We start from the raw sequence: 12,759 nt of genomic DNA on the forward strand, positions 1-12,759 counted from the left end.
CTAATCGTGCAATCTGAGTTGTAAGTGGTCCGATGTTGAGCTTTTCGTAGTACTTGAGTGGCATGATGTTGATACTAGCTCCAAGATCGTAGAGCGCTTTGTCCACCTTTCTTTGCCCGATTGAACAACAGATGTTGAACTGGCCGGGATCCCTCTGCTTCACTGCCTTCTCTCGTCGAATGATCTCACTGCAATGAAATGGCAACTTAAGATCTGCCTTCGTAGGCTTCTTCTTTCTCATAACGGCCTCCCTAAGTAGTTTTGCATACCTAGGTATTTCCTGCAACGATTCAACTAGAGGAATGTTAATGTGAACTTGCAGAACATATTCAAGAAGTGCTTAAATTGCTCCTAAAGCTTAAACTTCCTCTTTGGCTGAAAAGGGAGTACAATCGCATTGTGGCCCACGAGAGCATCTTTCTTCGCGGGTGTTTCTACCGGATCGGTAGCGGCCCACTGCGTAGCTTGCAGCGGCCTGCTGGGCGTCGGGTAGACTCCAGTTTGTGCCCCAGAGCTGCTTTCTGCCCCCATTTTTTGCTTCGCAACCCACTTTTTGTTGATGTCAACCACTCGTGCTGCTGCCTTGTCCTCATCTATCTTTTGTTGGACTTGGTCCATTTGAGTTTTGATGGAGGTGACTGCGGTAGTAATCGTGTTTATTCCAGCCTCGAGGTTGTTGAACCTTACTTCCACGACTCCAATCTTGGTGTCGTTGGTCTTCCTATCTCGCACTAGCACTTCTAGGATTTTCATGATCCCTGCCTCGTATCTCTCCTCCTTCTTTGCGGGCTCAACTGCTCCACCTTTACTCACATTAAATCCTGCAGGGGGTTGCAAGAAATTATTGCTAGGGTACGAAAGGTCGGGGTGAGGACGATTCCCATTATAATTGTTGTAATTACCGCCCCCCTGGTTAGGACGATAATTATTATTGTTGAAAGGTCTATTGGGACCGCCTCCTTGTTGCACTTAGTTGACATCCTCGGTGGGAGTGGAAGGAGCGTCGGGTTTGGTGACTGCGATAACGGAAGTCGGTGGAACCGGATCTTCTCTCCTCGATGTATCCATCTGATTCACCCTAACCTTGACCAACTCCTTTGCAAATGAGCTATCATCGGCTGCTTCTACGACTGCAACCCTTCTAGATTGATGCTTCTCCTTTGACCACCCGCGGCTGTTGGTGGAAAATTCCTCTATCACTGCCATGGCCTCCGCTCCGCTCTTCCGTAGAAATCCTCCTTTGGCCCCTGAATCCAACATAGCACAGTTTTGCTCATTGAAAACATTATATAGAATGTCTACCTGGTGGTCCACGGTGAAACCATAGTTGGGGCACTTGCGGAGGAGCCCTTTGAAACGAGCAACGGCCTCATAAAGGGGATCGTCTGGGCGCTGAATGAATTGGAATATTTCACTCTTCAGTTTCAGTATGGTGCCTGGCGGATAGTATTTGTCGAGGAATGATGCCACTATATCCTTCCATGTGGAGGCTTGCTCTGTAGGTAGACACTCAAACCACTCTTTAGCATAATCTGTAAGAGAAAAAGGGAAAGAGTCATACCCTAATGACGTCGTCGTCGACACCATTCAACTTCAGAGTGTTGGAAATTTCCACGAACTTCGAGAGGTGGCGGTTTGCATCTTCCGTAGCCCTACCTGCAAAAGGATGTTGCTCAACCCTTTGAATAAGGGGTATGCGCAGCTCAAAATTATTAGCATCGATACGAGGGCCCTCGGGAAAAGTAAGAATATTCCCGTGATTAAACATCTGCATAACAGGAACTATAACCCTGTTTTTCTTCTCCTGCGCCCCTCTAGCGATCTTCTCATCCATCAGGAGCTTCACTTGGGCCTGTAACATCTTCAGCTCAGTTCTGTTATCTTCGTCCGCCATTGCTAGTCGCTCAAGTTCGAGATCGAGTGGCTCTAAGCTGTCCTTCCCAGAGCGCGTTCGCATAAACTACCTGAAATAGACAAAATAAAAAAAAATAAAACTAAAAAATAAAATAAAAAACAAATAAAATCCAAAGTAGCAAAATCGTTCGTTTGAAGATATCAATTACAAAGTGATGTTATTCCCCGACAACGGCGCCAAAAACTTGACGCACTATTTATTAGCACTAAAATACTTGCAAGTATACAAGGTAGATCTAGTATAGCTAAAGGTTAGTATCGGGTTGTCGAACACGGGGAATAAAATCAACCTTCTACTGAGCTTCTTTTACTATTTGAATAACCAAAGATTTTTTTAAAACTTTTTAGAAAACAAGAGTACTGAAAGCTGTAAACAACTAATTGCAACAAATAATAGAGAAAGATACGAGAGATAAGAGAATTCCAGGGATGTGCGTTCACAGTTATGGTTATACAAGTTCCAACTACAATACCCTAGCACAGTTTATACTTCGATAGAACGAGTCACACTAGTTATGCCCATGTGGTACAAGCATAAATTACAACACTAGGGTTGTCAATCCTAGATTCGTAACTCCTAAAAGCTCTTAAGACCCTTGAAAAGTCCTCACTATCAATTAACAGTGTCGTTTTAAGGGAAACTAATTGTAGTGTCTATTAAGTGGATCTAACTCGTCAACCTCCTCTCACGATTATGTAGCAAGTTATATTAAATCTGCATCGAATGTGTCACTCAAACATGAAGTATTACGGAACAACTTAAGGAAGAAACGAAGTAAAAACAAAACAGATATTAAATAGAAAAAGGAACTGTATAACCAAAGTCGTTACTAACACATCCTAGAATCCTATGAGTTTAGTTACACATGGCAGAATAAGCTAAAATCATAGAATGAAAGGAATACAAAGTGAACATAAGAACTAAAAGCAATAAAACCCATAGGTAGAATCCTTGTAGCCTTGATCTTCGCTTGATTCCGTCTCTAACCTCTTGCACAGTAAAGAACTCTCTCAATTTTATGATCTAGAATTATGAGGCAAAAAGATGATGATAATGAAGAGGTTTGAGAGGGCATTTATAGGGGAAAAATCGAATCATAGTGGAATAAGGTAAAACACTACAAAAAAATGTCAGTTTACCGACGGAATTACCGACGTAAAATTTTTCGCTACGAATTATCGACGGAAATTTCCGTCACTAACTTTTTTCCTTTTTAATTAATGTATTTTCCGTCGGTAATTCCGTCGGTCGAAAAAAAAATTACCGACGAGTTCTTTACCGATGGACAATATTTTTCCATCGGTAAAGAACTCGTCGGTAATCTTTTTTTGACCGACGGAATTACCGATGGAAAATACATTAATTAAAAAGGAAAAAAGTTAGTGACGGAAATTTCCGTCGATAATTCCGTCGGTAATTCGTCGGTAATCTTTTTTTGATCGACGGAAAAAACAGACCAAATAAGGGCCTTAAAACAGTGCAAAATCCGAGCGTATCCCAGGCATAATTTACTCAGATCTTACCAGGGAACACAAGCATTTGAAGAAATTTTTGAACACGCAAACCAGCCGCAAAAACAAAAACATAGCTAAATATCATGAAATACGATTACTAAGACCAGACGCGTGAACTTACCTGGCCAGAAATAGAGGGTTTAGGGGAACGATTGTCGTCTATTGTTGGACGTCGCCGATGTGACGAAAGATGTGCTATCCAGAAAAAAAATGCGGGAAGTGGGAAAATAACAAAGTGGCGCATATATACATCACCCTTGCACTTTGGGATGAACTGTCAACCCTAGGGGTAGAATAGTCAATATTAGTTTACTGTCTTGATTAAAATGAATACCCAACAATGGTTTAAGGTTAGCAAGAAAATCCCAAAACGCAACCAAACATCGACATTGTATAACAATCATGACATACGCCCATCTAAAAGCCCAATCATGGAGTAAACCAAACGACCCTTGCACAATTTCCTTTTAATGTTTAGTTGAGAAAGGTTAATGAGTAAAGACTCTAAAACGTATTCAACATATCTTAGTATAGTTTTATAACTATTCCTTGATGTTTAGCAGAGATGATCCATGATTACATAGAATTTATTTTGGGGTTAGGTTATATGGTAAAGCCCCCTCTTAAACAAAATTTGCATCACCCCTCTATGGAATTAATATTGTCATGTGATGGAACTGATCAAACATATCTTTCAAAATTTTACCGGTGCATCAAATTCTTTAAAAAACATTGAAAATTCAATTCGTTTTAATTCGGAACAAAATGTGAATCTGACAAATATTGAAAGCTAAAATAAAGAGCTAAAGTGACGGAAACAACCACATATCAACTAATTCAAACAAACATTTTGATACAAAATTACACAAGATCATTGCATAAAATCGAAAGACCAATTTGATCACCACAATCAACATGAATATCAAAACACATATATAAATGCTCAAAGTAAAATATCATCTTCCTCCATTGATTGGTTAACAATATGATCATTCGGAATCAAAGATTTCATCTCTTCTTCGTTGTCAACATTTGTGGCCCACGAGTGCTTCTCTCGCAGTATCAGCCCTTCTAGCTCCATTGCCACCTCCTTCATACTAGGTCTATCTTCCCCCTTCACATTTAAGCACTCTTTCGCTAGTTTACAAACCGCATTTATTTGCTCCATATTTCCCAAACTTACAATTTTTTCATCAATAATTTTTACCAACAAATCCTCCTTGAGTACATAAAGGAAATAGTTAGATAAACTCTTCTCCTCTATGGGCCTATCAAAGCACAATGCTTTACGCCCCGTGACTAGCTCCAGCAGAACAACTCCAAAGCTGTAAACATCGCTCTTCTCTGTCAACTGGTTCGTCTGCATGTACTCAGGATCAAGGTATCCCAAAGTTCCCAGCACCACTGTGGATAGCTGGGCGAGATCAACTGGAACAAGCTTTGAAGCTCCGAAATCTGACACCTTAACTGTCAAATTGTGGTCCAAGAGGATATTGTCCGACTTGACATCCCTGTGTATGATGGGAGTAGAAGTTGAAGAGTGAAGATACGAGAGCACCCCAGCAGTTTCTGCCGCGATCTTCAGACGCATGCTCCAATCAAGGGCACGTGCCTTAGCCTCATTGTGCAAGTGCAAAGAAAGGGTGCCATTGGGAATGAACTCGTAGACCAAAAGCGGAACATCTGTTTCTAGGCAACAACCAAGAAGCCTTACTACATTCCTGTGGTTAATTTGAGATAGAATAACTACCTCGTTGATGAACTGTTCGATTTGTGTGGGATCAACTCTTATAGACCTCTTGATCGCAACTGTTCTTCTGTCTACTAGAACGCCTTTGTACACGGTGCCAAAGCCGCCTCGGCCAATGATCATGTTGTTGTGGAAGTTATTGGTGGCCTTTTCTAGCTCGAATGAGCTGAAAATGATGACCATATCTGGTGACGCTTCTCTCTTAGCGAGCTTCTCTTGTAATATATACCCACCGTTTTGGTGAAAGAATTTCCGCTTCATCTTATTATGTGATCTTCTCTTGTGCTCTAAGTAAAAGAGGATGGTGCTAAGTAGTAGACAAATGACCCCGGAGCCAACTCCTGTTTATTTTATATCAAGAAGCTCGTATTAGAAGGATTAAAACATGATAAGGCCAATTATAAAACTAATAATATTTACCAATTAAGACATAAGTAATCTTCATATCTTTGGGCGACTTCCACTTACATCCATCTTCACCCTTTCCATCTCCTTCGTAATTTTCGGGACAAGTACATGTGTAATTGCCTATGTTATTGGTGCAGGATGCTTTCGTGTTGCAATCATGTAAATTATCATTTAAGCATTCATTAATATCTGAAAACATACAGAATAACTGGTTAAACATCATGATTAATAGTGATAATAATATTTTAATACAAAGAGAAAGCAATGTAATACTACTATGTTGTGTCCCTCAAAATTTGAAGGGACAAGTTTTAATGTAGGTAAAATAAGAGGGAGGGCACAGAAAATATAGTGGAAGTGGTATTAATGGATAGTGGGGGTCCACTTATTTAAAAATTATTCAAATATTTTTTTAATTTTAAAATCATAACTATAAGAGTGTCCATAATAGTGGCACAACCAAGTCACAGCCAAAAAGAAAAACTTGTTCGCCTAGTCATCACAGTCATGGCTCAGCTACAAAAACATGTCAAGTCACGCCACATCCACAGCCACAAATCACATTATTTTATCAATTGTTAGTATATTTTAATTGAAATGGAATAAAAAAAATGAATTGGGAATAGAATTTTTGTAGAAAAAAATAAAAAATAAAAAAATCAGATATGCGCCGCCGCGGCGCAGCTGCGCGACCGCTGCTCTCCCGGGCGTGGCACCACCGCCGCGGCGCAGCTGCGCCTCACACGGCAGCACTATTGTGGACACTCTAAGGGACTGACTAAAAAGTGTAAAGTTTGTAATACCTATACACCCTTGAGGTAGATATGGGTTTCCTTCGAACCCATCCTCGCAACGACAACGGTAGCCATAGCCATTTGTGGGGTCGTAGCAGGTTGTGTTTGCATTGACGCAAGCATAACTAGTGGCATTTCTCCGAGCCTCTTGGCACGTGCCATTCCCGATGACCCAATCAACCACCACAGGAAGTCTTTGACGGGGCAACAAGTTTGTTAGATTATCCTTGGAAAATCGGAATGCAGACCTCTCAACAGCAAACGCATAAGTGCAGTTACTAAAGCTATAAGTATTAGTATAATTACTAAGACTCTGGATTACAACATAATACTCCGACACATCGGTGGGGATGTCAGTCTGGAAACAGCCCGCACCGTTACACGTCCCTTCACTCAAATCAGCCTGCGAACTGCACATGGCGGCACCGGCCGTAATAAAGGTCTGGTTGAGACTAATCCCCGTAAAAGCAGCGATGGCAGAACACCCCAAGACAGTGAACTTATTCGCGGTATTATTGAGCGTGAAGTGGGGACGAAGCCGAATCCCGTTATTACTGAAATTGGAGGACTGGACTCCGTTGCTATGATAACAGTCGTGCGCTATGGTCTTCATGAGCGTGAACTGGCCGTCGAGGGATATGTCTGTGATTTCGAAATTCGTGTTCCACCATAACAGCTTCGGAGGATCGGAAGCTGTGCGGTTGCAAGTGAGACGGAATTGTCTTGCGAAGGAGCATTCGGGTGTGGTGCCGAAAGGGAAGGGGATTTGTATGTCGCCGCATGTATCGTTGCAGTTGGGATTATTAGGCTTAGCTATTGGGAAATTGTAATGAGATGATGAAAATACTAGTGTTGGTGAAGAGAAGAAGACCAATATGAGGATGAAGATGGAGATGAGTTTCTCAAACACCATTGTTATGTTGTGTCGAAAATAAATTAAGTAAATGACATTCGTTACCAATATTAATGTATAAAGAAACTATAGTATGCCAAGTCAAAGTCAATGGAATATTTTACTTAATAATTAAATATAGCTGATCCATCAGCAGATGGATAATTTTGTAATTTCCAATCAGTGTCGAAAATTAAGGAATTACTTATTTTAATGGCACTTTCATTTTACCTTATAACCCGGTCACCTTAACTAAATTTTAGAAAAAAATGCTTACTATATTTCTAGGGAAAAAACGTTTGATTTTTTAGAATTTTAAGCAACTAGTTTTACATAATTTTTTCTAGTTTTGACATAAAATATGAAATGAGTTTAGAGAAGTAATAAAAGAATTAATAAAAAAAATCAGAGGACATACTCATAAAAAAGTTTATATATTATGTTAAAATCATTTTAGGATTGATTTTGCTATTTTTTTCCCCTTTTCCTAAACTATTCAACGCATTTTTATCCAGAAAACAATTCCTATAAACATCTTTTAAAATTTAATTTATATTCTCTCTAATTTGGATGTATATATTTTAACTTTTGTACCAAAGAAGAGGTAGGAAGTGGCGGGGGGGAGGAGGAGGGTGGAGGCGGCGAATAGGTGGTTCAAATTTGTGGATAGTTTGGCCAATACATGAATTTTATATAAGAAATAATAATAAAAAAGAAAGAATAAAGATAAAAAGGCAAAAATGTCTTATTCTAAAAATTTGGTATGCCTCAATCCCATATTCCGGGTCTGCGAATTTAATCCAAATTTCGAAAGATCGGTGAATTATTTCATCTCTTTTTTCTGATATCTCTCGAAATAAACTGATTCTATTCTATTCAAAAATAAAGAGTATTGTGGATAGTAATAAAATGCAAAACTCTATATTATAAAATTTTCAAACTCTTAAACATAGTGTCAATATTCAATCATTGTAAAATTTCAAGATTTTGATGTCAACTCAACGTTAATCGTTGATGTTATCACATTTTCTAACGGTCCAGATCATAGTAATTTGGAGTGTATACAATATTTAGATTTTGCATTGGATTACATCTTTATACTAATTTATGTATATTTATCTTTTATTTATATTTATCTTTATTTATATTCATAAATTTCACTGTCTTAAAACTGATTAACAGCAAGCTTCAGATAAATCCCAATATTTCGTTTGACTTCTCTGCTTCCGATTGTTCTTTTTTTTTTCAAGTACCATTGTTATGTTACGTTGTGTCGAAAATGAATGTTACCAATATTATATAGAAAGAAACTAGTGTGTGCGAAGTCAAAGTCAATGGAGTATTATACTTAATAAATAAATATAGATGAAGCGTCATTGATTTATATGTAAAATCCAATTTCATTTCTCTTATCACAGGGGTGCTTAAACGGTTATTCGATTATTAGTTAATCGGAATCGAAATCAGAACCAGCCAGGTAATTGAGGAACCGGAAGCAGAACCGGAAAATCTGATTCCGGTTCGATTACTGGTTCCAACTTTTTAAATAAAATCGGTTCCGGTTCGGATCCGGAACCGACCGGTTCCTAACCAAGAATCGAATTTTAATTCAATTTTTTTTTAATTTAATATACTAATAAATCTAATTTAATTGAATTAACTTTGAATTAAAGTAAAATAATTTGAAACATCGAATGATTTTTAGATTTAAACAGTGTTAGATTTGCGAGCTCTGTTTTTTGAAGTATTTAAAATGTTTAAACCGTGATACTTTGAATCTACAATTTTTTCACTAATCCATTTTTTTATGAACTAACTACAATGAGTAGGACATCATAAGTTTATTTTTTATTTCCAAAATACGGAGTAACTTATACAAATACAATATTATTTCATAGAAATTTAACTTTATAACAAATTTATGTAATAATTCCTTTAACATACGATTTTAACCTATTCGTGAATAATTTATTAACCGTTCCATTATAAACCAAAAAGTCACACCAAGATCAATTAGTATTGGAAATTCCAATGAATATTTGTTTAGCCAAAAAAAGGAAAATGAAATTCATTTTTATAAATTGCTAAAGTTTAGAACTCCTATTTTTGTATTAAAAAATTGCTAACATAAACAAGTCCGACCTACTACACTTGGCATCACTCTTATTCATATATGAATATTATTGTATTGTTGGTTTGTAATTTTTGTGTATTTATTTGAACTTTTAGGTATTATTTGTTATATTTCTAGATGTTGGATTATTATTTTTTTAGTATTGAACTATTTTTTTAGTATTGAACCGGTTCCGGTTTGGTTTCTGTTCCGATTCTAGTTCTAGGATTTATAAAAATTTAAAACCGATTAACCGGTCAATTGGTCTGGTTAGAACCGGAATAGGCCGAATAAGGAGGCCTACTCTTTAACCCGATCAATAGCATGCTTCGGAGAAAATCCCAATATTTTGGTGGGTCCACTGAATATATGTTTTAATTATGCTCCAACTAATGGTCCAATAAATTATGCAAAAATCTTTGAAAATTCAGTTATGGGTAATTTTATTTATGGGTAGTGATAAATTAACAAAAATTGTATATACAAAATTGGATATTTTAGGTATTTTATATTCACTTATGATTATTACTCAATTTAAGGTATTACATAATTAGCCTTCTATGCTCATTATGGAAAATTAAGTTTATCATAATCAGTATTACACATTAAGGAAACGTTTAGTGATCAATTCCATAGATAACATACATTAATTGCATTTCTACTTATAACAAACGACTGTATCATTATATACAAAATTTTTAGTATTTATTTTTAGTGTTATAATCCAAAGAAATAATATCATTTTGTATCTGATTTATTATTATTAAATAAATAGTCCTTAAAATTTTAAGTTACAAATGACTATATAACTATATACTTAATTTCTAATTTCTAAGTATTATAATCCAACAATTTAATTATAGACATACACATTCAATTATTTTATTATTAAATAATTTTTAATTTTTAAATTATAAAATTAACTACATGCATATATACTTAATTTCTTTGTGTTACCATAAAAAAGAATTATAGCTAGGCTTCACATCCAATTATTTTATTATTAGTAATTTTTAAAATTTCAAGTTATAAAAATGACTACATTATTATATAATTAATTTCATAGTGTTATCATCCAACGAAATAATATTAATATATTCCGCATCTAGTTATTCTATTATTAAATAATTCTTTTAATTCTAAGTTATAAAAACAATTACATGCATATATACTTAATTGTGTTATAATAAAAAAATTTAATCATAGTCATTCACATCCAATTATTTATTATCAAAATGATTTTATAAAAATGACTACATGCATACGTACTTAATTTCTTTGTGTTATCATCGAACGAAATAATCATAGTCATTCACATAAAATTATTTTATTATTAAATAATTTTTATAATTCTATAGATTTAAAATGAATATGCATATATACTTAATTTTTTAGTGTTATCATCCAACACAATAATAATATATTTGCATCCAATTATTTTATCATTAATTAATTTTTAAATTTCTAAATTCTAAAAATGACTACATGTATATACACTTAATTTTTTAGTGCTACCATCAAATGACATAATCATAGTCATTCACATCCATTTATTTTGTTATCAAAATTTTTAAAATTTTTAAGTTACTAAAAAAATAACTACGTGATTGTATACTTAATTTCTTAGTGTTATCTTCCAACACAGTAAAAATAGGAGTATCTCACATCCAATTATTTTATTATTAAATGCTTAATACTTAAAATTCTAAGTTAAAAAAAAACGACTACAGCCATATATACTTAATTTCTTAGTGTTATCATCTAGCAATTTAATCATAGTAAATTATTTAATTATTAAATAAAAAATGATTACATGCATATAAATACTTAATTTCTTAGTGTTAGCATCAATTAAATAATCAAAGTCTTAAACATCTAGTTATTTTTTACTATTAAATAATTTTAAAATTTCCAAGTTATTAGGACGACTACATGCATATATACTTACTTTTTTTAGTGTTATCAATCAAACAGAATAATCATAGTCATTCACATTCAATTACTTCATCATCAAATAATTTTTTGAATTCCAAGTTATAAAAACGACTATATGTATATATACTTACTTTCTTAGTGTTAACATCAAACAAAATAATCATGATAGTCATTCACATCTAATTATTTTATTATTAAATAATTTCAAAATTCCAAGTTATAGAAACGACTACATGCAGATATACTTAATTTCTTATTATCTTGAAATGAAATAATATTAATATATCACATCTAATAATATTATTAAATAACTCTTATAATTCTAAGTTGTAAAAATAACTACACGCGTATAGTCTATAATGTTGTATTATTAGCCGTTATGCATTATTAGAATGAAATTGTGCATTATTAGTCTATAATGTTGCATTATTAGAATGAAAATGTGTATTACTAAATGACATGTGGCATTAATCTAACCGTCAGATGACAAAATCGTGGGGCTAGGATTAAGAAGGAAAAAGGATAAAAGATAGGAAAAGGATTTGAATACATCCCTATATATATATAGGGGTGCGATCATATCATAACTCATATTTATGTGATAACCTAATAACCCTATCATTTTATGGGTCAAAAGTATCATTTTTATTAAAAATGATATTTATACACGGTAAAATGATATTTTTTCAGCATGCATAAAATGATACTTTAATTCCATAAAATGATATTCTGTTCCATAAAATGATATTTTTCGTCCATAAAATGAGGGTTATTAGGTTATCGCCATAATTATGGGTTATGATATGATCACATATATATACTTACTTTCTTAGTATTATTATCTAACGAAGTAATATTACTTCACATCCAATTATTTTATTATTTAATAATTATTAAAATTCCAAGTTAAAAATACGACATTATACTTAATTTTTTAGTGTTATCATCAAAAGAAATAATCATAGTTATTCACGTCTAGTTATCTTATTAGTAAATGATTTTTTTTTTTTAAAATTAAATAATCATAATCATTCACATTTAATTATTTTATTACTATAAAAATATTAATTCTAAATTAAATAATTTTAAATTTTAAATAATCATAGATATACCTATCAAATTAAATTTTTTGTTATAAACATATATTTTTTTGTTATAAACATAAATTTCTAAAAGAAATTAATTTAAGATTATAAAATAATTATATTTTCAATCTATTTTAGAATTGTTTAAGTACAATTTAAAAAAAATCAAAAGTACTTGCACCCTGAATAAGATATTATTGCATGTAGATGGAATAAAATGACTAGGCAAACTATATGATGCAACAATACTATTAAAATCGGCAAATTTATCATTCTTCAGTTTATGGCACCAGTTTGTTCCATTGGTCAACCATATATTTCATATTTCCATATATAATCCATGTAATTGGTAG

General features: G+C 33.9%; 1 protein-coding gene across 1 annotated transcript; it reads right to left on the bottom strand.

Moving 5' to 3' along the window:
* Positions 1 to 4,266: 4,266 nt before the first annotated feature.
* On the bottom strand, positions 4,267 to 7,294 carry LOC125189537 (wall-associated receptor kinase 2-like). Its single transcript, XM_048086806.2, has 3 exons — positions 6,391 to 7,294; positions 5,600 to 5,776; positions 4,267 to 5,520 (listed from the first exon to the last, which is right to left on the bottom strand). Exons 1-3 carry the CDS (start codon positions 7,292 to 7,294, stop codon positions 4,373 to 4,375), a joined length of 2,229 nt encoding a protein of 742 aa, XP_047942763.1. The 3' UTR covers positions 4,267 to 4,372.
* Positions 7,295 to 12,759: the final 5,465 nt, after the last annotated feature.

This window comes from Salvia hispanica, chromosome 5, assembly GCF_029641045.1.
Source record: "Salvia hispanica isolate PSC_SH4W2 chromosome 5, Shi_PSC_v1, whole genome shotgun sequence".
Taxonomy (NCBI): Eukaryota; Viridiplantae; Streptophyta; class Magnoliopsida; order Lamiales; family Lamiaceae; genus Salvia; species Salvia hispanica.